We start from the raw sequence: 27,519 nt of genomic DNA, 5'->3' as shown, positions 1-27,519 counted from the left end.
AACTACTAGCCCAATAGGCAACCAATTTGAGAGGCTTACTTGCCTTACCAAAGCTTGGCAGTGAAATGACCAAGTAGAGGCCATGAGTAAGAAGAACAGGAGGAACTGACCAAAAAAATAAAAGAACAGAGGAACCAGAAATGATCATAAGTTGCCTCCAAATCTCTAATTGGCATCCATAGAATAAAACTCGTTCTTAGATGGATTGTGGGAACAACAGGCTTGCGATCACAAATTCCGTTCCAAGAGCAATGCCGCTGCCAGTTATGGATAATGAGACTAACCCTAGCATCAAGAGCCAAACCCGAACTCAGGATAGCAGGAGGACTCGTAAGAAGGTGGGAGAGGTCCCAATGGATGTCAGTTGTCAAACCACAAATTCAATTGGGACTTGTATCTAAATCTCTGATTTATAGATTTTTCTCCAATTCTAGAGCAAACTTGTGGAGGGTTAACAGCCCAAATGCTCATGCCCCTGTGATTATACTTATGCACCCATCTAGTCCAAATGTTGTCAGAATCACTCACAACATGCCATAAGCGTCTAAGCATCAAGGGTTTGTTCCAAGAATGCAATGCAAGCACCTAATGCCCAGGCCTGCACTACTGAGTACTGAAGATATGCAAGTCTACGACTGTCCAAGAAACCAATAACGATCAACAATTGAATTTTTCTCATACAAGCAATCTCACAACTAAACTAGTACCACGATTTCAAGCAAATTTTGTCATTGGTTCATTGCTGGGTATAGGTAGCATAATCACGTTTTCCAAATTTCAGGTTTGCCTACAAGCATACTTACCTATTACACCAGACATTTGAACTTGCTAAAACAAGAATAGTAAGCCACAGGTTTTCTGTTTCCTTGGCCACCTTCAAATGAAGCTCTAAATTCCCAGAACATAAACCTCATTCTTCTCACAGGGCATCACGAGAGGCAATCCGGCAAGTAATGGCATCAGCAAGAGAAGATATCCCTAGTTCCACGCTAGTTATCTTATAGTGCTGAAAATAAAGAGTGTTGATGATCACTAACTAGAAACAAAATCACAATAAAACTAACTGCCGCTAGAAAAGTGATCAAGACTCAAGAGTGTACCTTTTGTATTTGGGCTTGGTCTGCTCTACCTCCCAACTCCTCCAAGTCAATCTCTTTTCCATTGATTAGTTTCTCTACTGCTTTCTGTTCAATCTAGTATTCAACACAAATTATGAAAGTCAGAATGGCTAACATTTTCTGATATCCTGAAGCCATGCAAGGCTTGATCTACTACACCTTTCAGAGTGATCTTACCTCTTCAGAAGAAGCATTAAAACGAGCGGCAAGCACATAAGTCGAGCTTTCAGAGATGCCACATCTTTTCAACGATTCTGTGATCTAGTCACGTTCAAAGCTAGGGGTTACATATTTGCAGCATGAGAAAAATAAGCAACAGGCCACAGAACATATTAGTTAATAGGTAGAAAATTACATGCTTGGATCCTGAGTAATTGTAAACAAGCTCAGAATGAAGAGTGCGCGTTGTCAGCGACTCTCGGGACTTGGCTACAAGTGTCTTATGTGCAGCTGCAAGCAAAGGAAAAACATCTGGTATCTGCTTCCATTGTGGGTGAAGGTAACATTAGAGAAACTCAACAAGAAGGATCTCAGCAAAGAGAATACAACATTGAAGGAAAAAATAAAAAAAGGGATGGTTAAAGTATGGAATAAAACCAGTGAAGCATTCAGGAACGCGACTTCGGGGTCTAGTGTCCCAGATTGCATAGAATCAAGCAGCTCCCTACAAGATAATGACTTTACAACATAAGACAGATATATCACACATAAGTTTTGTTCCACTTCAATTGAAGTAGATGGGTTCATTCTTACTTCTGTTTAAAATTAAAACATCTTTCAAATTCAACTACAAATTCAATAACTTTCTTTTTCTCTTTTGGGATTGAAAATTAGATTTACAAGCGATGGCAATCTTGTTTGCAGTTAGAGCGATGTTAAGTACAGAGGCAATCATCGGTTCCCAAAAATTAATACATCGGAAGAAGAAAAAAAAACACTTGTTCTTACTGGCATGAGATAAGTGAACAAGTTCATATCTATGTGCTAAAGAAATTATGACAACGAAATGCCCAACTTTATTCTCCAGCTTAACCAGGTTTTGATGGAAAATCCAGGGGAACGAAATTGGGTTTGGTGAATTTTCCATGAAAAAGCAATACCCAGTTGAGCTAGTTGCAATAGAGAGAGAGAGAGAGAGAGAGAGAGAGAGAGAGAGAGAGAGAGAGATACTTGGAGTTGGTGACTTCAGTGAAGAGAGCAAGAGAGAGAGTGTTCCCATTGACCTCAAACGCCTTCATGATTGCGTCTTCAAGCTGTAGGCTTTTGCACTGCAAGTCTGCAACAAAACAATTTTGATTGAAGCTTACAATTTCTGGTGCGAATACATAATCAAATATAAAAAAAAGTAGCAAAAAAGCATCATGGGTTTTACCAGCAGGTGCCTATTCTCGGCTGCTGCTCTGCCTAGGGTTTCAGCACCAGTTTTGTCTATAAGAAGTCAAAAAATAAAATAAAGCTTTTTAAGCGCGCCAGGTAGGGGTCGAACCTACGACTTTCTGCTTAGGAAACAGACGCTCTATCCACTGAGCTACAGGCGCTTACTTGTTAATTTGTCTGTATTAAATTCTAATAAATAAAAAATTTTATGTTATGTATTGCCGTGCCTATGGGTGTTACTATATAAGACACATTGACGGATATCAGTTCGGTCTCCAGGCATAAGGCATTAGAGAAAGATTCGCGGCTTGAACCAATTACAGAGAAATAAGGAAAAGAAAATAATAGGAAGTCTGAACACCCCTATACAAAATCTAACGTGAGAGATATGAACTATAGTGTTATCTTAAAAAAGATTTGTAGCCTGAACCAATAATGGGAAAGACAAAGACGCATGAACACCACTTCAATCTGCGCACCCAAACGACTTTGCCAGAGTCCTGCCCCCTACAGTAAAAAAGAAAAAAAGATAAAGAAAAACAAACATTAGAAGATTTTTAAAAAAAAACAGCTCTTTTATTACTGTATTGATTAACGAAATCTTTCAGGCAAGAATTGTCTTGTAAATATTAACCATATTGACCTGGTCAAAAATCTCCATGGGCTCTCAAAACCATCATCTATCTTCAAGCATAGCCCTCCACGTGTCAACCCCAAACACGCCATGCCCAACCTCCCCCCTTGGCGCCCATTCCTCAATTTCACCAAGAAAACAAAATCTCGCCAAACTTTGGCATCCTTTCTTTCTGGGTTAGAGTTCCCAGCAGGACACCATGTCCCTCTGCCTCTTCCTCCTATGGCTCGTCACCATCCCTCTCCTCGCCTACTCTCAAAGTAACCCTAGAGGCAGGTTCCATAAATACACATGGCACATCCCCACTAATAATTATTAGACACATTTCTCACTTTTTATCTTTAGGGTTTTTCTTGTTTGTTCTTTTTTTTTTTCACCCAAAAATAACACAAAATTCTAGCATTTTCCTCTAGTTGATTATACAATCCCATCTGTCAAATTTTATTTCAAACTAATTGTGTTCTAATCAATTTCGAAGCCTTGAATTATATGATCTCTCTCTTTTGTCCAGTATTTGATGATGAAATACATTTTCCAAAGTAGGTACATGCAAAATTAATGTCTCAAAAATGCAGGGTACCTCCTAAACTGTGGAGCTGGGCCGTCGCCTGGCAACGACGTAACAGTAGGGAGTCTGAAATACATCACAGACGAGGGCTTCATATCGGTGGGAAACACCAGCACCATCAAACAGGATGGCCTAGTGCCCATACTCACCACATTGCGCTATTTCCCAAACAAGTCCGCACGTAAGTACTGCTACGCTATCCCTGTGATCAAAGGAGGGAAGTATCTCGTTCGAACCACGTACTATTATGGCGGTTTTGATGGCGGGAAGGAGCCTCCGGTGTTTGATCAGATTGTGGAGGGGACTAAATGGAGTGTGGTTAACACCACGGAGGACCATGCCAATGGGATGAGCTCGTATTATGAGATTGTGGTGCAGGCTAAGGGAAAGGCCTTAAGTGTGTGCCTTGCGAGGAATAACATGACAGCATCGGATTCTAGCCCCTTTATCTCAGCTCTTGAGATGGAGTACATGGACGATTCAGTGTACAACGCCACGGATTTTAACAAGTATGCGCTTACCACGGTGGCCAGGAGTAGCTTTGGAGATGATGGTGACATAATTGGGTAGGAACTCAGCTTGTTCTTTAGTACTCCTTGCTGCATTTTATCAATTAACTTGAGAGCAATGCAGTTGGACTACATTGTAAACTACGTCCCTAATAGAGGTGTGACTAGGTGTACAAGCTGCACTAGTCGGTTCCGCCTTTATTACAGATGTGGTCTACAATGCGATCCACAAATGTAATCAAAATGGTTTATTTTTTATTGGTACTAGTAATATATACTACCTGTACATTTGCAGATAAAACTAGTTGAGGTTCTGAACCATATTTACATATATGGGCACATTGTAGAGGCATAGAGATCAGCCTTACTACTTGTTAAGTGGGTCCTACCTCCACTCTACTAGTGATGTAGCCTAAAATGTGATTTATGTAACATAGGTCATTTGTGCATCATACCTTTGTAAGCTATGATCAGAATTTTTTTAAAACTAACATAAGTTTTGGCATGAGATATACCAAAAAAGTTTTTATTTTATGAATGCTATGTTATCTGTACAATTATATATAATGAACTATCTGATGTTGAATATGTAAATATGAACTTAGCTTTCCAGATGACAAATTCAACCGGTTTTGGCAACCTTATAAGGACCAGAACCCTGTTGTGACCAGCAAGTATAATGTAACTCCCTCCGATTTCTGGAACATCCCGCCAGCAAAAATATTCCAAAATTCTGTCACAAGCAGCCGAGGGAAGCCACTGCAAATCAAATGGCCAGCCGGGTCACTCCCCAGTGCAAGCTACTATATTGCATTATATTTCCAGGACAACAGAAATCCAAGTCCACATAGTTGGAGAGTCTTTAATGTTTCTGTGAATGACAAGAACTTCTATGCCAATGTTAATGTCAGCACCAGAGGCTTAACAGTTTATGCACCGCAGTGGCCGCTATCCGGGCAGACTCAGATTGTCCTAACTTCTGGCCAAGGCATACCTGTTGGGCCTGTCATCAACGCCGGTGAGATCATGCAGATTCTGCCTCTTGGAGGAGTGACTGTCAATAGAGATGGTATAGTTTATTCAATATCCCATCCACTTTTTTCACCATTTCTTAAACCATGGTTATTTTTATGAGACTTTCCTCTTTTTTTGCTTGTTTTAACTTTTAACCAGTAAATGTCTTTGGTGTTCCTTAGTTGGGGCAATGAATGAGTTGAGAAGACATTTCGACAATCCACCTCCCGATTGGAGTGGCGATCCTTGCCTGCCACGAGAGAATTCATGGACTGGTGTTACATGTTCTCATGGAAAAAATTATCGAGTAACAGCTTTGTAAGTCCACAAGGATATGTGACATGAATAAATTCTTAGCCCTGAATCTCATGAGGCATACATAATATCCTTACAATATGTTCCTAGATAATGATTTATGCTAGGGGATTTAAATTTTGATTGGCAGTCGAAATGTTTTCATATTCTGTGAAGGAATCTAACTGGCATTGGGCTATCTGGGTCACTGGCACCAAACATAGCAAATTTGACTGCTCTACGCCATATGTAAGTAATCATGCACTTGCTAGTTATGCTACCAAACATTGTTAAAACACGGTTTCTGTTTTCGCGATCACTTACTAAATGGCGCTTTCGGTGGAATTATTTCCTTACAGTTGGTTTGGGGGAAACAAACTTTCAGGCAACATTCCAGAAATGGGCTCATTGAAGGAGTTGCAGAGTTTGTATGTTACATAGAAAGTTCTATCACTGTCATTCATTCTTCAGTATACTTTTCTATGCTTAGCAATCCATGTATATTTCTTCTGCAATGCTTTAATTCTTTTTTTTTTTTTTTTCTTTTTTGTTATCTGATAAAGGCATTTGGAAAACAACCAGCTTGAAGGACTAATTCCTCAATCATTACGAAAACTTCCAAAACTACAAGAGATGTAAGCAAATCATTCTCTCTCTGTGTTTTTTTATAACATTATTCTGTGGCATCAGCTAACTATTTTGGTGACCTGCTTTGGTTTACAGTTTCCTTCAGAATAACAAAGTTAAGGGCGATGTCCCCCACACGCCACAGGATAAAAAGAAGAACATTCAGTAAGAAATAACAACCGTAATTTCTAATTTGATCCCCAAAGTAATTGATTTCAATGTATTCTAACTTCTTCGGATGCATGAGCCTGCTAAAAAAAACAAACAGGGTTCCTTTGCAACTTATGCTGGTTAATATTGCAGGTTGAAGAACGACCCTGACAGTGGATCGCAGTCTCCAGCTAGGATGTAATAGAACTGTAAGAGTCGAATGACAGGAATGGATCGACACGGCGTGGAGAGATGTCAGAAAAATTTAGACCCCTGCTTCAGTAATAGTTTGGTTGGGGAAGGTCTTCATGTTTATGGCTCTCTCTTTTTTTCTCTCTCCAAATGTCAGCCCCATAATTCGAAAACCAACAAACAAACCAAGTGCAGCATATGCAATATGATTAATTAACATGTACATCACTAACATGCCATACAGAAATTACTTAACTGCTAATGAGAATGTTATGAAAACCAAATAGGACAGGAAGCTTCTGATTTTTTTTCTTGCTGTTCTGTGGATTTTATGTTGTTTGCACCACGGCATCTGATTAAAACATGCCATCAGTTCTAAACATCAGAAACTCAACAAACAAAAAAATAGCTATGCTATGATCTTGTGTAATGTATATTCTCTAAAATATGGACATTCTAATGCAGGAGGATGTGGGCTCCTAGTTGGCTCTCCATGGCCCCCATCTTCCTTTATCAGCACCCTACAGGCTGATGGGTTACCACCGTGGCACGTACCCCACAGTCGTGCCGGCATGTGTCTTTCGATTTATTTTTTTTTCCGTTTAAGTTTTGTTTCCCTTAGATGTTTGCTTCTTTGGAACTGGGTCTGTTTGGGGCATATTTTGACACCACAAGTTATTTGTAATTTGAAACGGTTGCATTGATATCACGAATCTTAACATAAGTCAAGATTGAGATAGAGACAATGCAGGTAGGGATCTAAGGAAAATTATATAAATTGATGTTAGAGTTTCCAAGGATCTCAAAACAAACAAATGTTCATTCAAACACCATGATTTCCATCTTTTAACTTCAACTGAGAGCAGAGATGATTGCCACTCAATGATCAAGTTGTGAGGGATCGCAATAGGTTCCACCATTTTGAGAATGGGACTTGTCTTGTGATGATTATTATTTTTGTACTTTATTGATTGTGCTGATCTTCTTGTTCGTCGGCCTGAACGCTCTTAACCGCAACATTAATTGAGGTCAATTGAAATGCAAAATGAATCAATAAACAACAAACTTGCTACCAAAGCAATCCTGCTCAATGATAACATGTTGAACAACCACTTAATCTTAAAAACTTAACTTGATTTTGCGCATAAATAGACAAGTAGATGCAAATAGTATAGAAGCATCTCCAACAGGTTTGCTTAACATGATAAATAATAAGTAGAAACAGAGCCCTCGTAGCATGTTAGACAAGAAAAGTGTTTAATTCCGAACCTAAAATGTAAGAAAATTGGTCCCTAATGTTAATGCATCTCAAAGCCAACTTAAAATAACGCTACACGTATCTTTGAGGCAGATATTGTCGTGCAAATTCCTTGATTGGACGCTTTTATAACGAATTGCCAGCTTCCACTTGACAAAAACACAGAGACAGAAGAGACCGCACGTTACACTTAACTACACTTCTCCTTTGAGCTCGCTGTTGCCGCGCGCGCCCCACACCCGCAATCTATATAAATTCATTTCCCACCCTCTCTTTCCCTCTCTCTCTCTCTCTCTCTCTCTCTCTCTTAAAAATTTCAGTCTTTCAGTCTTTCGCTCCTCAACATTTCTTGGAATGTTGGCTACTAACCCTAGCCTCTTCTTCTCCTCCTCCAAACCCTCCTCAACCCGCCTCCGCTGCCGCGCTGCCACCGGCGACCTTCCTCGCGGCCCCGCATTCCCACGCTTAATTCAATTCCCCTCCGCCGCTGCTGACGCGGCGGCCGTCGGTGTCCGAATTGGCCAGGAGGCCGAGCTCGACGGCGGCTCGGCTCGGCTTCGCGGCGGCGGTAGCGGCAGTGGCAGTGGTGGTGTTAAGGTGAATGCCATGGAGAGGAAGTGGTCGCGTGACAGAGAGAGCTATTTGACTCACAACGGCGACCCCCTCCCTCTTCCGATGACATATCCCAATACTTCGCCGGTGTCACCCGAGGAGATTGACCGGAGGCTCCGATGTGATCCTATAGTTGAGGTCAGAATTGCGAATTCGGTTTTAATTTGGGTGTTATTTGCAAAATTATATGTGGATAAGTCATTCAAAAATCTTGAAAGTTTTGGGAAATTTTGTAGGATTGCAAGGAAGTTGTATATGAATGGACAGGAAAGTGTAGGAGTTGCCAAGGCTCAGGATTTGTCAGTTATTACAACAAAAGAGGAAGAGAAACTATCTGCAAATGCCTACCTTGCCAAGGAATTGGTATGCTGTTCTGTTTTATTTAGTTTTCTGAGCTCATTTTGGGCTTTGTCAATTCGAAGCTTGAAAAAGATGGGTTTAGTTTACCTTGCTTGGTTCAACTCAGCTACATGTTAAAGTTTATGCTTTCCCATTTTGGGTTGTGATTGTAATTTTCTGGTGTGGTATTTATTTGGCCTTTGTTAGTCACATGGGTGTGTCTGTGTGTGTGCTCGTACTGTTCAAATCTTAGGAATTCTATCAAGTTGAGGAAATGATTATATGAATGGTGGATAAGTACCCCCCTGCCTATGCATTTATATGCCTGAGTCTGTTTTGTGGATTGCGGGATATATCAAAGTTTCCCGTTCTAAAGAGTAGTAACCTTATGTTTGAAATAGTAGACTTGGCTGCCTAACTCAACTTGCTTAGTACACATCTTTGGCATATATGGCTTTATGAAAGTAATTGTTCGAATTCTCTGATGTAGATAAGTGAGGGAAAGAAAGGCCTTTGTACTTGGGAATAATCCTTCAAGACATATTATCGGGGCATCTGGAATTTCTTGATTTCTTTGCATGCATCTATAAAATTTTAGGTTGTACATTTTCCATTTGGCTTTCTAAATGCGTATAATGTGTCAAGAATTTATGGAGTTTGTCTGTCATATCTATCATTTACTGACGCCAGTAGGCAGAGAGGGAGAGAGAGGCAGGGAGGTATTTTGTAGACAGAGCCAATCATTAGTTCCCAACCATGGGGCGAATGGAATCCTATACATAAATCAGTTAATAAAAGAATAGAAAAAGCTTTTATTGTGTCGCTGAAGTTATATAGGAATTCTTGAACCCAAGAGTTATGAATAACAAGTTCTTCTTTACCTATAATAGAATAACCACTTAGAATAACGAAACATATTATATTTGTTGAGAAGTGTAAAATTGTATGCGTGCGATCCTCATTGTGCATCTTGATCAATTGGATCATTTCTTTGTAGATTTTCGATTCGAGGCTTTTGTAAATGTGCTTCCAGGTATTCCTTTAACATTTCGTCCAAATGTAGGAGTTCCTCTAAGTCTATGAATTTTAATAGGTACGTTAACATGGCACTACTTACTTTCAGACCCCACATAATCTCGCAGCTGAGGTGTAAGTTTTGAAGTGCAGCCTCAACTTAGGCTCTCGTTAGAACGTCTCCTTTAAGTTAAGTTCTCATTTTGGGTAAATGAGATTATGTATTCTCTCAAGATGTATTGAATTAGATTAACTAACATAAGAATGTCTCCACCTTTTTTTTTCCTCCCTATTTCCCCATTGTCATTATTTGCAGGCCTTTGTCTAAACTCTGGCAATACCTAGGTCTGCCAATTTTCTTTTTTCTTGGTTGGTGATCTGGTGCTAAAACTAAGATCAAAGACAATGTTTAGCGAGCAGTTCAGCACTGTCATTTGTTATACACTAAAAGGGGAGACGTATGAGAATATTTGATGTTGTGGAAGTTCTGGTAACTCATTTACTTTATACAGGAAGAGTTTTGTGTAGGATGCTTAAAGGACTTAAAAGATTGTTCAAAGCTCGAAAAGGAAACTTTACTGATTCCTTTGGGCCATCGTTTTTTTGTGTTATCTTTTTGTGTTTAATGTTTACCTTCAAGTCTACGGGCTTTTCCTTCTTAGATTTCATTTTTACTAATTTTATGTGAGTTCGAACCCCTTGCGGTTTTGAATTTCTACCCTAGAATTTTTACACAAGATATTCATCATTGCAGGATATGTACAAAAGATAACAGCTCGCAAGGACATTGAAGTAATGGAGGATTTGGATAATGGAAGACCGCCGTGAACTAACAAAAAAGAGTTATTTTCTGTATAATTTTTTGTATATTGGTGATATTTTACAATTATTTTGATGAGTTATCTTTTCCCCTCCTTTGAATACTTTTTTCTTTTTAATAATAATAAAAAGAAAGCAAGTCTTCAAAAGGAGAATTTTGAGGATGAAAAAGGAGGCTGTAGTTTCTTGTAGCTTTTGCAAAGAATGTATTCTTTTCTTATCTACTATTTGTTTTTCTTTCCGCTATCACGTAAAGAACCTTCTGTTTATGAATTGCCACAACTTGTTGAAGGAATAAAATTGTTTTAGCCCATGACTTGAGAATCTCAACTGTTTATCTGTCAGTATATATAAAGATCGAAGACACCCAGTTTCTGCCATCTCATTTTGACGGCTGTCTGGACTGTTATATTGAAGTTTGATTTAGGTATTTGCTCTGATCAGCTGAGGCGGATATGTCGAGTGCAAACTTCCTCGATTTCCAGTATAACCTCTCAAAACGGAAGTTTCTGCGAAAACCATCACATGTATTTTCCTTCCGAGACAGGCAAAACTCTGGCGTATCTCCTTCTTTTGAGCCAAATCCCAATGAAATGAAGAGAGTGTTTGACAAATTTGACTCCAACAAAGATGGGAAGATATCTCAGCCGGAGTACAAGGCCATCTTGAGAGCACTAGGAAAGGGAAACATGGTTGGAGAAGTCCCCAAGATTTTTAGGATTGCCGATTTGGACGGGGACGGGTTTATTAATTTTAAGGAGTTCATGGAAGTACACAAGAAGGGAGGCGGGATTCGAACGATAGACATTCAGAATGCTTTTCGGACGTTTGATTTGAACGGCGATGGAAAAATAAGTGCTGAAGAAGTCATGGAAGTGCTGGGGAGGTTGGGGGAGAGTTGCAGCCTTGAAGACTGCCAGAGAATGGTACGAGCAGTAGACACCGATGGGGATGGCGTGGTTGACATAGATGAGTTCATGACCATGATGACTCGGTCCATGAAAACATGCTTAGAGAATTAGAGACCTAATTTGTGTTGGCGTTTATGTGTGTGTATTGTTAATCCATGTGAAGCAATGTACTATATAATTTGCCATATGCATGGCAAATGGTAATAGCGTAATGTGGCATGTGAGTTTGCTTTACTGTACTTTATTCCTTTTGTCTTTTGTTTATTTTAAACCCATGATTTGGAGCTAGAGCTTCCTAGACTACCAGGCTTTGCTTCATCCACTAAGTCATTTTGGCATAATAACTCAAAGGGCTTGAACACTCCAATCACACCAGTGTTTTATAATTCCAGAGTTGTTAAGATCAGTTGTGCAAGCATGCGGGCTCATCCTGCTCATCGATGCATAGTAGATCACTGACCTTAGCACTACTCTTCTAGAGTTTTCGGTGAAAACATATGATACAAATCAATCAGCACATTCCATTCACAAAACAAAAAAGAAGATGCAAATAATAACAAAATCCAGCATGCCATAATCCCTCATTTGTTTTTGGTCAAATGTCATAATCCCACTTTAGAACTTTAATCAATATAATTAAACTAGGGTCCCATTAAACTATTACTACCAGAGTTCACAGTCCCGATCTTTTGGACCATAGGAGTCCAAGAGATTGTGGTCACCCATCGTTGGATATTAATCCAATAGTTCAAAAAAGTTTCTTAAAAGGAGTGCAAGGGTGAATGAACCGTTGAATTTACATCCAACGGTGAGTGACCACAAATCTCTTGGACCCCTGTAGTCCAAGAGATCAGGACTGCCAGAGTTCATGGCAAATTGTTACCTAAATACCAAAACGGGATGTCATCTTTGCACCATAAAAATAGAGAGAGAGAGAGAGACAATCATTTTATGTTTTGAAACAAGTTTTCTCTAATAGCTTCTAGACACCAGGATTGGCATTTCGACAACTAATTGATTCAATATCGAAACAAAGATAATGCATATATAGCTCGGCATACATGTCAAAACAAGAAGTGGATGGTTCATCTCCTACCAACTAGTAGCACTGGTGCTCATCCGCACAGGATCCCGTATATAGCTCGGCATTGTTTATACTTTTTACACGCCAAACTGCAACTGGGAAGAACTCTTTAGACAAGTCTGAGAGGTGACATTTTGCTCTTCACCAATAATCCCCACAAGAGCATTTTCCATCCTTGAAATGATGAAATCGTTTGTTGTCCCTAACAATCAATTCCCTTCCAACAATCTTGGACATGATCTTAATGGCATTGTGGCAGTCACCACAGACGCGGAGGTTCTTGATGATCCTAAGAGGCGTCCTTGCTGGAGTACTAATCAGACCATATGCGATCGCCAAACGCTCACTGTGATAGAGCAAGGCCTGCTCCTTAGCCTCCTGATCAATGTCATGAAGAACATATCTTGTGTCTGGCACATAACCTCCTTCTTTCATCCCACTAAGAGCCTTTAACTTCTCATCATCCTTGTAGAGTGCTGGATTTTTAAACTCGCTGATTCTGTTCTTCCCGTCAAGCATGCTAATAGCACTGCGCTTTTTGGGTGGTGGAGTCGGGATCTTTTTCACAACAGCCTTTGATGGGTCAAGAGCAACCATCAACTCCTCAGCATGATCTTCAAGATCAATATCTCCATGAATCTGAGCATAATTCCTCAAAGCCTCCCACACCGCCACTGTAGGCTCAAATGGGAGTTTCTCAATATAATCAACTGCTTCATTTAGATGACCGCATTTTCCAAGCACATCTAGAACACCCAAATAATGCTCCACTCCCGGAGAAATTCCATACTCATTTTTCATCGACTCAAAATGTATAAATGCTTCTTCCACAGCATCTGCACTAGCACAGGCCAAGAATACTGCAAGGAGAGTTTCAGAATTCGGTTTCAACCCCTGCTCCCTCATTACCTCAAACATCTGCAACCCATCATCTCCTAAGCCATTATCCGCATACCCGTTTATCATCAAATGCCAAGAATCAATATTCTTGTCAAGCATATGATCGAACACCCTCCGGGCATCAGTCATGCTTGCACACTTTCCATACATTTCAATAATTTTATGATTCAACTCACGATTACCCCTACATGTAGATTGCAAAAAGAAATCATGAGCCTTTTTCGCATCCTCAATCGACTTCAATCTCCCACACAACTCAAACAAAGACTGAAAGCAATCAGCATCAGCCTTAACCCCTTCTTTATCCATCAATTCAAGAGCTTCCTTAGCCTTCCCCTCTTGGCACAGCCTCCTCAAATCGTCAATTGAAGGGGGCACAACTACCGGGGTTTGGTTCACAGCCTGATTGTTGTTGTTGTTGTTGCTCCACTGAGCAGGGTTTTGAGCTTGTGGGCTCCACTGATTAGGATTTCTGGGTTGCTGGTATCCTTGATTGGGATTGTTCCACTGATTTGGGCTTCTGGGTTGCTGAAAACTGGGGCTCGGAGGAGGGTTCACCTGGTTAGGGTTTTGATACTGAGGAGGGCTCTGCACCTGAGGGCTCCATTCATTCGAGTTTCCACGTTGTGGATAGCTCTGGTTCTGGTTATTCTGGTTAGGATACCCGCGATTGGGAAAGCTCGGAGCTTGGTTAGGATATCCACGACCCGGGTAGCTCTGATTCTGACCCGGATAGCTCTGATTCTGATTGTACTGATTGTTAGGCGTCTGGTTCTGGGTCTGTGGATTCCACTGGTTAGAGTTCCCATATCCCTGGCCTTGTGCGGCCCACTGGTTAGGGTTTGCCTGGTCATCGAAAGCCCTAGGATCGGACGGCGGGGGCTGCTGCTGCGGAGGGGGCCTCTGGTACTCGTTTGGGACCGCAGAGGTGCTTAGGCTTTTGGCTATGGTTAGGGTTTCTAAGTTGGTGATGTTGATGGCGATGGTGTTGCTTCCGTGAGAGAAGGCAAAATGAGAAAGGTGCAGAGGCCGTACCTTAAAGAAGGGAGACAGAGCTGGGCTTCGCGCGCGTCGAATCGCCATGAGAGACGCCATTTCTGAGCTCTGAGAGAGATTTTAGCTAAAACCCTAAAATGGTCTTGCGCTGCATCCTTATGATGTTTTAGAGCATTTCCAGCAGGGCTGGAAACACTCGGGCTGGGGGGGGTTTGGGCAAAAAATCGATTCCAGCAGCAAAAGTCCAGCCCGGGCGAGCGTGGGCCCCAGCAAAACGGGCAGGCCCGAAGGCGAAATCGGCCCGAAGTCGCGCCCGAAGTCCAGGACAAAATAGCTGACGCCAGCATGGCGTCAGCCCTGAAATTTTGAATTTTTTTTTACCGTTGGCGCGTGCATTGCACGCGCCAACGTTAAAAAAAATTTCACATCAGCGCTACAGTGCCGCCAACGGCTCTTTGACACGTGGCGGCCTCTGGTCGCTCCGATTGGAATTTTTTCTTCAATCCAACGGCAGCCAATTTTTCTGCCAAAAAAAATTGAAAAAAAATCAAATTTTTTTTAAAAAAATACACAAAAATTACAGAATTTTTTGTGTATAAATACCAACCAATACTCTTCACTTTTAACACCAAATCCTCATATATTTTCTTCTCCTTCTACTATTGTTAACTTTCTCCTCAAAATTTATTCACTTTCTATTCAATATTTTTTCACTTTCAAGTTGTAATTTTTTTCTAGCATATTATGGGTTCTTCTAATGAAAATGGAGGGGCATGGAGCATGATGGAAGATGTTAGCTTGTGTGAGGCTTGGGTCCAAATTAGTCATTGTCCAGTAACGGGCAATGAGATTAAATTTTCTCATATGTGGAAAAAAATTCATCAAGCATTTTGTGAAAGGGCAATTGGTTCTACACGTACGGAAATGGCATTATCCAGTAGGTGGAAAGTTCTTAATAAAGAGTTGGGGAAATGGAGAAATGCTTTAGCAAAAGCAATTGACAACCAACGAAGCGGAGAAAATCTTAGCAATGAGGTAAATTATTTGTCATTTTTCTTCTATTAATTTCTATGTCATATTAATTTTTATTTAAATGTTTCTTGCAATTTATATATTTTGTTAATATGTCTCTATTTTTTTTTAATACATGTTGCATTTTTTTATTAATTCTTTAATTTCCATTAGTTTTTTTTTTTACATGTTGCATTGCCAATATTTTAAAAATTCTCTTGCATTTCCATTTCATTTTTTTTTATAGATTATACAAGCACAAATGTGGTTTGGTGCTACTGGCCAAGGGAAAAAAAGTTTCATCCATACCCATTGTTGGGAGGTGGTGAAGACTTGTAAGAGATTCCAAATTATTCCAACCGGTCCGACGGTAGTCTTGAACGAGACTCCACTTCGTGAGACTCCGGCATCGGATTCACCTATGGATTCCCCGATGAATCTAGACTCACCAATTGAAAATGAGCCAAGACCTATTGGGAGGAAGGCGGCGAAGGCGAAGAGAGGGAGTAATTCTAGCAAGAATGCATCTCAATTTTTGGAGGAACTTTCAAAGCACCAAGCCATGAGAATTGAAATGGACTTGAAACAACAAGAGCATGATATGGCTATTCAAGTAGAATATGCAAAAGAAAGGGAGTATGTGCGCAAAGAAAGGGAGTATGTACGCGAACAAAACATTGAAAAAAAAGATCGGGAAACCATGGCCATGGATACAAGCCATATGTCCCCTGAAACAAAACAATATTGGAAGCTAGAACGAAGGGATATTATGAGACGAAGACTTTTTCGTGACGATGGACCTAGCAACACGGATTGGTTAAATGATGGAAACCATTAAACTAGTTTGTTTGCCTTTCATGTCTTAGTTTACTTGGCTTTGATTTCATTGTATTTTTTGTTTTCTTTAATTCATGTACCTTTGATTTCATTGTATTTTTTGTTTTCTTTAATTCATGTACCTTTCATTTCATTGTATTTTTTGTTTTGTTTAATTCATGTATTTTATTTTATTATTAGTTGTATTGCTTTTCTTTTAGTCAATAAAGAAAATATTCAACAAAAATCCTTTTTATTCAAAACATTCCATACATAAAAAACAAACCACAACCAAAGCATAAAAAATAAACAACCCACAACCAAAGCATAAAACATAAACAACCCACAACCAAAGCATAAAAAATAAACAACCCACAACCAAAGCATAAAACATAAACATAATAAAATAAAAACAACTTCTTCACTTCACTTTATTCACCTTCATTTCCTTCATTGCCTTTCACCGCCCATAAATGCTCCATCAAGTCAACTTGACGGTGTTCATGAATATACGACGATTGCATCTCCGTGTAGCGATCAATCATACGAGGCATGAAACTACCGTCTCTAACCAACGGTTCATGCTGCACTGCTTCTCCATTTGGCCCCACTGGTTTTTCATAAATTCGTGTTAGGGCCGTGTCCATGGGATTTGGTTCATACACGTCATCAGCATCGTAATCATATTCATCTTCCACAATCATGTTATGGAGGATGATACAAGTCATCATTATACTCCTAAGCACCTCCTCGTCAAATAGACGTGCCGCGCCCCTGATAATAGCCCACCGAGCTTGAAGGATACCAAAGCACCTCTCAACATCTTTTCTGTACCCCTCTTGATAGCAAGCAAAAAATTTTTCCTTATGGGATCGGGGATGTGGAATTGTTTTCACAAATGTTGTCCACCTCGGGTATATGCCATCAGCTAGATAATACCCGGTCTGGTAGATGGTATTGTTAATTTCATATGTGATATTTGGGGCTTCACCTCTCAAAACATCATTGAACACCGGGGATTGACCTAGGACATTCAAATCGTTTTGAGATCCGGCAACTCCGAAGAAGGCGTGCCAAACCCATGTATCAAAACCAGCAACTGCTTCCAGGATGATACTTTTCTGCCCTTTTCTATTTCCGTAGTCCCCTTGCCAAGCAGTTGGACAATTTTTCCACTGCCAGTGCATGCAGTCAATACTACCAATCATGCCAGGGAATCCTCGAGACTCAGCTTTTTGGAGAAGCCTTTGCAGGTCCCTGGGCGTAGGTTTGCGGAGGTAGTCTCTGGTGTACAGAGTTTCCACTGCATCACAAAATCGCACCAAGCTCTCCAAAATAGTGGACTTCCCCATCCGAGCAATCTCATCCACCTGATCAGCAGATGACCCATACGCCAACATTCGTATCACAGCTGTGAATTTCTGCTCTGGAAGAAGTCCCAAATTTCCAGCACAATTTCTCTTTTGAACAAAATATTCATCATAATTGCAAATATCATGCATGATTTTATTGAACAAATGGGGTTGCATTCTATATCTCCCTCGAAAATGAACATCAGAGTACAGAGATTGTGGGATAAAATAATCTTCCATAAGATTCTTACCCCGGGAATGTCTATGTCTGTCCACATTTGGGCGACGGCCTTCTCGTGAACCACGGCGAGCCTGCTTTTCTTCCTCCAGCAAAGCAACTGCTATGCCAAGTTGCTCATCTAGTTCTCTCTGCGCCCTTTTGCTTGCAGCTCGTCTACGCATTCTTTCTCTAGTTTCTCGCTCTTGCCTCTCCAAAACCTCTTCCATGTCTGCCATTGAGAATGGAGAATGAAATCTAAAATTTGACAAATGGAAATGTAGAGAAGAACTGGTGTGGGAGGTATGAGCTGAACCTCTGATTTTATAGAAAAATGTACACAGATAGATATGACACGCGGCGCAATCTTAGAGGGTGAAAATCTTATCTGAAATTTGAAATTCAAATGAAATTTCAAATTTATCTGAAATTTGAATTCCGAAATGTATCTGAAATTTGACATTTTGAATTTATCTGAAATTTGAATTTTGAAATGTATCTGAAATTTGAAATTTATCTGAAATTTGAAACCGAAAATCTTATCCGATATGAATAGTATTGACACGTAGGAACCCAAAAATCTTATCCGAAAATATTATCCAAATTAATTGTTTAAGTAAACAAAATTGTGAAAAAAACAAAAAAATGAATAGTAATTGCCATGGCAAGCCCCAACTGCTGGAAACACATTTTACTGGAGGGGGCTAGGGCAGCCACTATTCACGTGAATAGTGCCTGCCCTAGGGCTAATCTTGCCATGGCAAGAGTCAACTGGTGGAAGTGCTCTTAGTGTTTGGGTTTGATCCACTGAGGTTCTAACTTGAAGTATGCAAGGCCCAGGTCTTGTTCCCTGGGGCTATTTTAAGTCCATTGGAAGAGTCGGTCGGTTCGGGTCACTTATAAATTTATCTGAAAAAAAATGTCAAATTGTCATGTGTGAATGCAATGTAGTAAGAGTTGAAGGACAAATTGTTTCAACCAAATAATCAAATTTTATATAAATTTGAAGATAGGAAGGACAATGTATTTGGTATTAGCCTTTAAAAATAATAATAATAATAATAATTGTGAACATAACTGTTGAAGAACAAAAATGCAGAAGAAGAGTAGGTTACTTGATTTGACGAACGACTGAACCTTTATGTGTTGAGAGTCTCGCTTAATCCTCTAAACCTTAGTTTCCCTTTTATATCGGTTACTTCCTCTTCAATAATACATTGACCTCATTTTCTTCACAAAATAACAAAAATGCAAATTAATTACCACAAAGGCAATCATTGTCTCCAAATCATAAGAAGTTGTTTAGAATCTTCATGGGAGCCAAGTGACTAGGAAACAGAGGACTAGTTGGGCTGTTTTTCATCTAGTGTTAAATTATATTCTATACCAAAGTGTAAGCTATTTTGACCTCAAAGTTGGTGGTTGAAATATAAGTTGACCCTTGCCAATGCCAACGAAGAAATATGAAAAATGACATGTTTTGTTTTGTCATCTTCCAACTACCTAATTGAGATATGAAAACATGATTGGACTCTTTCTCAAATGGCTTATTATCACAAAACGTTCTTAAGGTTTACGAAACTATCAGATTGCATTCTTAATATTTTTTTTTGTCATTCGTGGTCCTCAAGGTTAGTATGCATGATCACAAATGGTCAATGCCGTTAGGTTCCGTCAAAAACTCTATTAATTTGCTGATGTGGCATATATGTATATCACAAAACATCATTGAGGTTCACAAACCTATCACAAATGGTCCTTATGAAATTTTTTAATTTTTTAAATTTAAAATTCATAAAATTTTTGTTTTGTTTTTAAAATTTTATGAATTATAATTATTTTAAAATATATATTAAATTTTAAATAATGTGACACTATATTATTGTAGATGTTGACTCTATATATACAGTCCCGATCTCTTGAACCACAGGAGTCCAAGAGTGAGTGAACCGTTGAATTTACATCCAACGATGAGTGACCATAAATTTCTTGGACCCCTGTGGTCCAAGAGATTAGGACTATATATGTCACATCAACAAACTAATAGAGTTTTTTACAGAACCTAATGGCAAGGATCATTTGTGATTGCACATACTAACCTTGATGACCATAAGTAACAAAAAAAAACATTAAGGATGCAATCTGATAGTTTCGTAAACCTTAGGGATATTTTGTGATAATAAGCCTTTCCAAATTGATATGCTTGAGACTTGTAAGCCCTATTAACTCTAATTTTTGTGTCCTTCAATCACTCTTCCTTGCCTATATGGTTTCACATATATTTAGCTTTTTTAATCCTAAATGAATTAGGAGAAATTAAGTCGATCTAACGGTTTAGAAGTGGTCGTATGTCATACTTCGTCACATGGTGAAGGAATTCATTAATTAGTTTATATCCAAGTGTGAACTTGAGGCTATTGTGCACCATTAATCATTTGTTTTGTTATCTTCACTAATACCTACCTATAATAAAATAAAAATGAAAGCAAGTGGCAATATCTGATCATGGTTCTCTATCATCATCCTTCAACGTCATTTTTTTGGTTATCATAATTAAGTATGCTAAAAGTTGAGACTATGAATGGTTTATTATAAGTTTTTTGGTAGCTAATTAGGCTCAGAAGTCAATTGTGATATATCCCGAGGTCGATGATTGCCAGAGGTTAAGTACAATTTTGCTGATCTTTCATTGCAGACTACAATTGATGCAGATAAAAATAAAAACAAGTTAGATGGCAGACTAAGAGAGCGTTTAGAAGGAGACTTTAATAGTGGAGATGCTTGCAGGTGGTTTGATTGGAGCTTGGTTGACATTATCCATGGTGCTCATGTTATAGAGGTAAAGGAGGATGGAGGTTAAAGATTTTTGAACATTTTTCCAAAGGGAAATCCTCCAAAATCTTATTTTCTTAGTATTTCTTGTTCAATTTTTTTAGTCCCTTTCTCTTAAGCTAAAAAGATGAAATGGGTTGGTGCAGAGATTGGGTGCCGTGTGGGAAGATGCATTGCACGCCTTTGGTTTAGTGGTAGTTGACTCCACTTGGTTGGTTGGAGGTCTCATATTTGATCCACATGAACGCGAAGATCATACATATTTGAATTCGATATATCTAGATTAGGCTTAGCCCGTTGTAAAAATAACTATATAAATATCAATCTCGAGGCAGTTGAATGCCCCCTAAATTCACTAGATTTTCCTCATGAGATCCCTTTGTGTAAATTGAAGATGGCCATGTTTGAAGAGTGCAAAGTGGTAATGAAATATAGTTATTATGGCTTAACTAGTTGTGTATCTCACTAACCATTGATGTGGTGTAAAATGAGACTAGTTTGAACTCAACGTGAAGAATTTTATTATAAAATCACATGAAGAACACATGGGTAAGCACTCAAAACCAGCATCAAAGAACATGCACACAAAAAGTTCATAACATAACAGAAGTGTGCGAGTAGCAGCACAGCAACATCAGCAGCACCCTTGACACAAAGAAATGGCGCCACAGAATACTCTTTTATCTGGTCATCCCTGGAACCACAGTCGGAGCTGCAGTAACTCCGCGCCTTCGTCGGTCCATATTGGCTTCCCAACCTTCAATTCCAAGCAAACAATCGCAAACAAAATGCATCAGACGATTAATAAATTGGAGAATTAACAGAGTTAAGTCAATGATAAAATATAAAACTGAATGCAACCACGCAACATGTTTGTATAATATAAGTACTGTTTATGATGGCATATTCTGCTGGAATTTGATCTTATCTTTATATATCTGGTTGCAAGTAGCAGCTGAGTTACATAACTAATGTTCTAGTTAAAAATATATATATATATATATATATATATTGTCCTGGAGGAAGATATCATTTTCATTGCTGAAAAAAAATATTATGTGCCCCAACTATCAGCACTCTGAACAATAACTAATCGTCTCTGGAACCAATGTTTCACAGCCATGGTGGCCTTGGCAAGATTGCAGTTTCTTCGATCATGCCTTTTCAACCACAGCCAATAAATTAACCAGGCTAAGACCACACCAAATGACACCAGTCAGGTTAAATTGTTCACCAAGTATAGTTATAACCACACCAAATGACCTTGCTCAAATTGTATTTAAAAAAATTGGGAAAAAAAACATTAGTTTCTCAAACACCAGAACATATATTAGATTTTGCATATAAAAAAACTGGGGGAAACTTCAAGTTCAGGGTCATCAATTCAGTGTGAGATTTAGGAAGTTTAACAAAAGGGTAAAACTACTAGTCTTTCTTGAACAAAGAAGGTATTGGTTTACCTATCCCCATATCGAAACCGCGATTTCTGAGCTCTCTGTACTCTTGACACAGTGCACAAGTAGCACAGCAGAAGTGCACCAGGCAGTCTACACAAGGAGCTTCTTCCAAGTCATATTGGCCTCTCAACCGCGAGCGGTAGAAGCACGAATACAAGCATGCATTTGCAGTTGTTGCTAGAAGAACCCCATAGCACACTCCCTGTGAAGCACAAGCTGCAGAAAAAAAAAAAACACACCAGAAAACAAAAAATCAATTAAACAAACTAGTCATAAAGATGTACAAGTAGCAACATGGCTAGTGGTTTCAGGGCTTACATGTAGCGCCTTGGCTCACTATCTCGGCTATCTGGCCGAACGTGATGCAAGGGCAAAAGGCAGTGATCATACCTTCAAAAATTGAAATTGAAACTGGTTATTAGGGAAAAGAAAAGAAAATCAAACTTTGTACATGGCTGAAGTGTATATAATATGTTCACTAACAATTTGCAGGATCATCAAAACAATGGCAAAGACCAGTGGACCAGTTCCCCCTTACATGACCAGAAGGCTGCGTATTGTATGCGTACGGGGGAGGAGTGTACGTACGTAATACACTAGGATTGTTCAGCCCTGGAGCTGGGACAGGATTTGCAATATTTTGGTGATTATGATCAGCTGCATATTTCTCATCGTCAGGAGGTGCTGTAGGATACATTATTTGTGGCTAATTAGTTTTAGTGGCTCAAGTCCTCCTAGTATATATAATAGCCCTATAGAAGAAGTGTAATTTGTTGGAAATTGTCATGTGGTCCTAGGCTTACAGAAAATATTTTAAGAGAAAACACATGTAACTCATATATTCTAAACATAACCCCACTCTCATTTGTCAACTTTCATTATAATATGTTGTCATTTTTTTCTTAACTATTTTACAATTGATGCTATCCACCTTTATATTAATTACAATAGGATTCATTATATGATTTTTCTTTTAATTTTAATTTTTTTTAATATTAAAAAGTGTGAATTTACCATATTATCCTCATTTAATTCTTAATGTTTGGATTAACCAAGGGCATTTTTTGATATTTTGAATGTTTCACCATTCTCTGTCTTTTGTTTTTTTATATATATAGATTCATATAATCTGAACACATTAATTTAAGGACTTGATTGACATTCAAATCTCAATTCATGATAGTAAGGACCATAATCAAAATCTCTAATCAATGTAATTTTTTTTGTAACCATCTTAATTAGTAATTAACGTAAATTACTAATAGACAAAAACAATAATAATATATCCAAGCAATAGTAATACACCTACATAAACACAATCATTAGTGCTAAAAATGGATATATAACTAAATAGGAGACAAGAGACTTCCCTGTCACGGATGCTATGAACCTCTGTTCCTAGAATGAAATTCGCCATCAGCACCAATAGTAGTCATAACCACGTCATCGTGCTTACATAGTTAACTCTACTTATGGTTCTGCAAGCCTTGACTTTTATATATAATTGGCCCGATCTTCGTTCATATATCTTGTAACTTACTTTATTAAAAAACTTACCCAAAAAAAAAAAAAAAAAAAACTCGCGCGTTTTGTGTTTTAATTTATTTATGTTAAGGGCTCATTAAGTTAATGTTTAGGACAGCATATAGAAATCTTGCTATAAAGATTTGTTCATGATGCTTAGATGAAAGTCTAGCAGTTTGATTCACTTCACATGCAATTTTCATTTGCATGTTTACACATGAGTCATGACATAATGTTTATTAATGTTTAGTAAATTTAGGTTTTACCCATAAAAAAACTTTCACTTTTGGAAAAAGCCAAAGCTTTTTCAAAAAAGACGGAATAACCTCTCAACTTTCAAACCAAAGACATGCAAATGTAAAGGATTTCTTAGGAAATCAAAAAATAAATAAGGGCAATTTTGTCCATTTTTGCTTCTTTTAAAAATTTTCTCTCTCCTTTGGGCTTTTCCAAAGTCTCCTTAATGTTTCCAGTCCTCCTATGATCTGTTTTTTATAAAAAAAAAATTAAAAAAATTAAAAAAAGACTCTGAGATGAGGAGAAGGAGTGTGATATGGTGGAAATTGTCATGTGGTCCTAGGCTTACAGAAAAATATCTTAAGAGAAAGCCCGTGTAACTCGTGTATTCTAAACACTAGCCTCTCTGCACGCGCTTCCGCGCTTGCGAGAGGTTTTTTTAAAAAAATAAGTAAATTTATTTTAGAATTAAAAAAGATAATAATTTTAAAAAAAAGAAAAAGATAATAGGTAGTTGTGTTCCATAAAAATAGGATCCATTATCTGCTTTTTCTTTTTCTTTTAATTTTTTTAAATATGAAAAAGTGTGAATTTACCATATTATCCTCATTTAATTAATAATTTGAATTCTTAATGTTTGCATTAACCAAGGGCATTTTCTGATATTTTGAATGTTTCACCATTCTCTGCCTTTTGCTTTATATATATAGATAACCCCCACTCTCATTTGTCATCTTTCATATAAAAAAACCCCAAATTTAAAATATGTTGTCATTTATTCTTACTCTTAGTATTATTAACTATTTTACAATTCATGTAATCAGAACACATTAATTTAAGGACTTTATTGACATTCAAATCTCAATTCATGATCATAATCAAGATCTCTAATCAATGTAATTTTTTTGTAACCATTTTAATTAGTAATGAACGTAAATTACTAATAGACAAAACTAATAATAATATATCCAGGCAATAGTATCTACATAAATATAATCATAATGTACTTAAAATAAATAAATAAATAAATAAATTTATTTATTTATTTGAAAAAAAATTCGTAAGGGGGTCCTGGAGAGTGTCCCTCAAATAAAATTATTTGAGGGAGGGATTATATATATATATATTACTAATTTATTTGCATTAATTGTACATATTGTTTACCTATATTTTGTAGGTATAAATGTACAAAATATCCTAGGTATACTAATTTACTTAGATATTTTGATATACTAAATTAAAACATATGTCATTACACACAAAAATTTAATTTTCTTTAAAAAAAGGAAAAATTATCTCGGAATTTGAACAACACTAATGTGCATTGAATTGCAAATAATTTGTTGGAAAAAAAAAATCAACACAATAAATTGAGAGAATAAAAAAGTAATCCAACCCAAAAAGGAGAACATTAAAATGTAATTAAGGGTATTTTATGACTTTAAAAAATGTAATATTTAACATATCAAACTAGATTAGGTAATTTATTTACTTGGATCATAATCATCGGATTTAGTAGAGAAAAGATAATACAATGAGCTGCATACAAGAAAAAAATTAGTTAAATTTTTCTATACATCCGGTTCAAACAATCTAATTGAAATGCTTAATTAATCAGCATTGTTTAAGAGCAACAAATGCAAATTAGTTGTACCCCAAAGGCACCTTTCGTCCAATCCTAGCTAGGCAGTTGTTTAGAATCTTCATGGGGGGACAAGTGGAGAGGAGAGGGAAGGACTAGTGGAATACTTTAATCCATCCATTGACTTGTGTTTTGTTGTGTGGAAAATTTTACAGTCCAGCGCACAAATGACTTGCTCAACTGGTCAATACAAGAAAAACAACAAATAGAACAAAGCCAAAAAAAAATAGCCAATTTGAATTCAAAGATGATGTTGCAATACAAGTTGACGTCTTCCATGAAAAGATATTTGAAAATGACAGTGTTTGGCTTTTCCCATCTTCAAACTATGTTTGCAAAAAAAAAAAAAACGAAGTTTAGCATGACTTCTTCCATAATCTTAATCGGATTCATTAGACATTGCAACGTACGTGTGGTTGAATTCATCAACATAAAAGTAGCATGTTCTTATATCATCATAGAAGTAGTGAATTATTTGAAATTCTTGTATACTAAAAGTAGCATGTTCTTATACCATCATAGAAGTAGTGAATTATTTTAAATTGTTATATACGGTTTTCATTTTTCGACGTGAGACAATATACTCTTAATAATTGAACTTCAATTATCACATCCTAATTTGATTATATGTGGAATGTGAGGCTTGACCATAGATTATTATTGCTGACTAAAATTTGCAAATTGGAATTTGGTGGGAAATTGTTGGGTTGTTCATTCTTATAATCTCCTAACTAATCATTTTAATTATTTAACAATTAAAGCAAGTGGTATCTGATCATTGTTATTAGTTTCTAAGCTCAAAAGTCAATGAAATATAATCCCACTGGCGATAATTCAAAGAGATTATCTTCCTCTGCATACAAAAATTTAAATAAATAAATATATCTGGAGCAACAGCTTGTCAGCTTCTAGAAACAATTACGTAGTAATTAGGCCAGAAAAAGGAAATTAAAATAAAATGATTACCACGACTCCACTGGGGATCGAACCCAGAATCTCTGGTTTCGTAGACCAGCGCCTTATCCATTGGGCCATGGAGTCCCTTTGGACTTCAAAACCAATAGTTACCGAATTAAACTGACTTTACACCGTCAATATGAAATATAAGAAATTAATTACATTTCATGATAACATCATATAATTTGATTTATAACAAAAACATTTTTAATTAACTCCAATTTAAATTTTGTGGCTTTTTTGTAACTCGATGCTATTTTCCATTATGCATTTGAATTTAGATTATTATTTTACACTTGGCCTTTGAATTATTGATTCTTAATGTATAATGATAAGGAATCAAAATTTTAAATTTTGTCTATTAACTTGTAAGTTTTTAATGGAGGAGTTGATAATATTTTGTCTAATATTCATTTTTTTTATATAAAAAAATTTGTTAAAAAGAAGACAAATACACCACAAAACTCTTACTATAGATTTTTTTAAAGAATAATGCTATACTTACCACATTTGTATACCACATTCCTATATCATCTTATGTGACAGCTGAGGTGGATAACCACATCAATTAAAATTATTTAATATATATATTTTTCTTTTATGATTTATTCCAGTATTTATTTTTCTAATTGTCTTAATTAAAATACACTTTATTGATTTAATTGACGTGACATATAATTTGGACATGTCACATCATGTGATATAGAAATGTATGATAAAAATGTGGTAAGTATAACATTACTCTTTTTTAATACTTCTGCACTAGTGGTCTATTTAAATTCATTTATTTTACCATAGTGTTGAATTTAGACTCGATTTGTATTTTGGTTTTCGAATTAGCAAAATGGCTAATGTCATTGCGAGTGATTATGAAGAGGTTAATAATCACTTTTATGAAGAATCACTTCTCCAAATAACCACTTAAGTGATTTTCTGAAAAAGCACGTGGGAAATGCTTCATTCCAGAAGTGATTCTGGCCTATTACGTTTGGGGGTAAAATTGTCACTTCAAATCCATTGCCCATCACTCACTCACACCAGCCACCATTCCCACCACC

At 37.5% G+C, this 27,519-nt stretch overlaps 6 protein-coding genes and 2 non-coding genes across 9 annotated transcripts; 3 read left to right on the top strand and 5 right to left on the bottom strand.

Moving 5' to 3' along the window:
• LOC18767810 (EKC/KEOPS complex subunit Tprkb) lies at positions 637 to 2,576 on the bottom strand. The gene is made up of 7 exons (XM_007200291.2): positions 2,491 to 2,576; positions 2,289 to 2,394; positions 1,716 to 1,782; positions 1,474 to 1,596; positions 1,296 to 1,379; positions 1,101 to 1,193; positions 637 to 1,006 (listed from the first exon to the last, which is right to left on the bottom strand). The coding sequence occupies exons 2-7, from the start codon at positions 2,354 to 2,356 to the stop codon at positions 920 to 922; spliced, it is 522 nt and encodes a 173-aa protein (XP_007200353.1). The 5' UTR covers positions 2,357 to 2,394; positions 2,491 to 2,576; the 3' UTR covers positions 637 to 919.
• TRNAR-CCU lies at positions 2,584 to 2,656 on the bottom strand. Its single transcript has one exon. It is a non-coding gene; the product is annotated as a tRNA-Arg (tRNA).
• On the top strand, positions 2,741 to 6,705 carry LOC18767396 (probable LRR receptor-like serine/threonine-protein kinase At1g67720). Its single transcript, XM_020570833.1, has 9 exons — positions 2,741 to 3,401; positions 3,705 to 4,263; positions 4,812 to 5,275; positions 5,403 to 5,538; positions 5,692 to 5,763; positions 5,874 to 5,942; positions 6,078 to 6,149; positions 6,238 to 6,306; positions 6,445 to 6,705. The coding sequence occupies exons 1-9, from the start codon at positions 3,329 to 3,331 to the stop codon at positions 6,491 to 6,493; spliced, it is 1,563 nt and encodes a 520-aa protein (XP_020426422.1). The 5' UTR covers positions 2,741 to 3,328; the 3' UTR covers positions 6,494 to 6,705.
• On the top strand, positions 7,805 to 10,841 carry LOC18767344 (protein disulfide-isomerase SCO2). The gene is made up of 3 exons (XM_007201334.2): positions 7,805 to 8,491; positions 8,590 to 8,716; positions 10,461 to 10,841. Exons 1-3 carry the CDS (start codon positions 8,096 to 8,098, stop codon positions 10,532 to 10,534), a joined length of 597 nt encoding a protein of 198 aa, XP_007201396.2. The 5' UTR covers positions 7,805 to 8,095; the 3' UTR covers positions 10,535 to 10,841.
• LOC18767408 (calmodulin-like protein 1) lies at positions 10,883 to 11,734 on the top strand. The gene has a single exon (XM_007201280.2). The coding sequence runs from the start codon at positions 10,981 to 10,983 to the stop codon at positions 11,545 to 11,547; it is 567 nt and encodes a 188-aa protein (XP_007201342.1). The 5' UTR covers positions 10,883 to 10,980; the 3' UTR covers positions 11,548 to 11,734.
• On the bottom strand, positions 12,367 to 18,662 carry LOC18766749 (pentatricopeptide repeat-containing protein At2g15690). 2 transcript variants are annotated; one of them, XM_020570087.1, is made up of 2 exons: positions 18,603 to 18,662; positions 12,367 to 14,586 (listed from the first exon to the last, which is right to left on the bottom strand). In XM_020570087.1, the coding sequence occupies exon 2, from the start codon at positions 14,513 to 14,515 to the stop codon at positions 12,662 to 12,664; it is 1,854 nt and encodes a 617-aa protein (XP_020425676.1). In that variant the 5' UTR covers positions 14,516 to 14,586; positions 18,603 to 18,662; the 3' UTR covers positions 12,367 to 12,661. The 2 variants fall into 2 exon arrangements, with proteins under 2 accessions (XP_020425676.1, XP_007201410.1); XM_007201348.2 differs by having other exon boundaries at positions 12,367 to 14,582; positions 18,599 to 18,643.
• LOC18767865 (protein PLANT CADMIUM RESISTANCE 2) lies at positions 21,142 to 22,909 on the bottom strand. Its single transcript, XM_007201625.2, has 4 exons — positions 22,585 to 22,909; positions 22,420 to 22,491; positions 22,105 to 22,317; positions 21,142 to 21,401 (listed from the first exon to the last, which is right to left on the bottom strand). The coding sequence occupies exons 1-4, from the start codon at positions 22,796 to 22,798 to the stop codon at positions 21,325 to 21,327; spliced, it is 576 nt and encodes a 191-aa protein (XP_007201687.1). The 5' UTR covers positions 22,799 to 22,909; the 3' UTR covers positions 21,142 to 21,324.
• TRNAR-ACG lies at positions 26,473 to 26,545 on the bottom strand. Its single transcript has one exon. It is a non-coding gene; the product is annotated as a tRNA-Arg (tRNA).

Source organism: Prunus persica, chromosome G8 (assembly GCF_000346465.2).
Source record: "Prunus persica cultivar Lovell chromosome G8, Prunus_persica_NCBIv2, whole genome shotgun sequence".
Lineage (NCBI taxonomy): Eukaryota > Viridiplantae > Streptophyta > Magnoliopsida > Rosales > Rosaceae > Prunus > Prunus persica.
The sequence above is the reverse complement of the archived record's forward strand: the minus strand, read 5'-3'. Positions and strand labels throughout refer to the sequence as shown.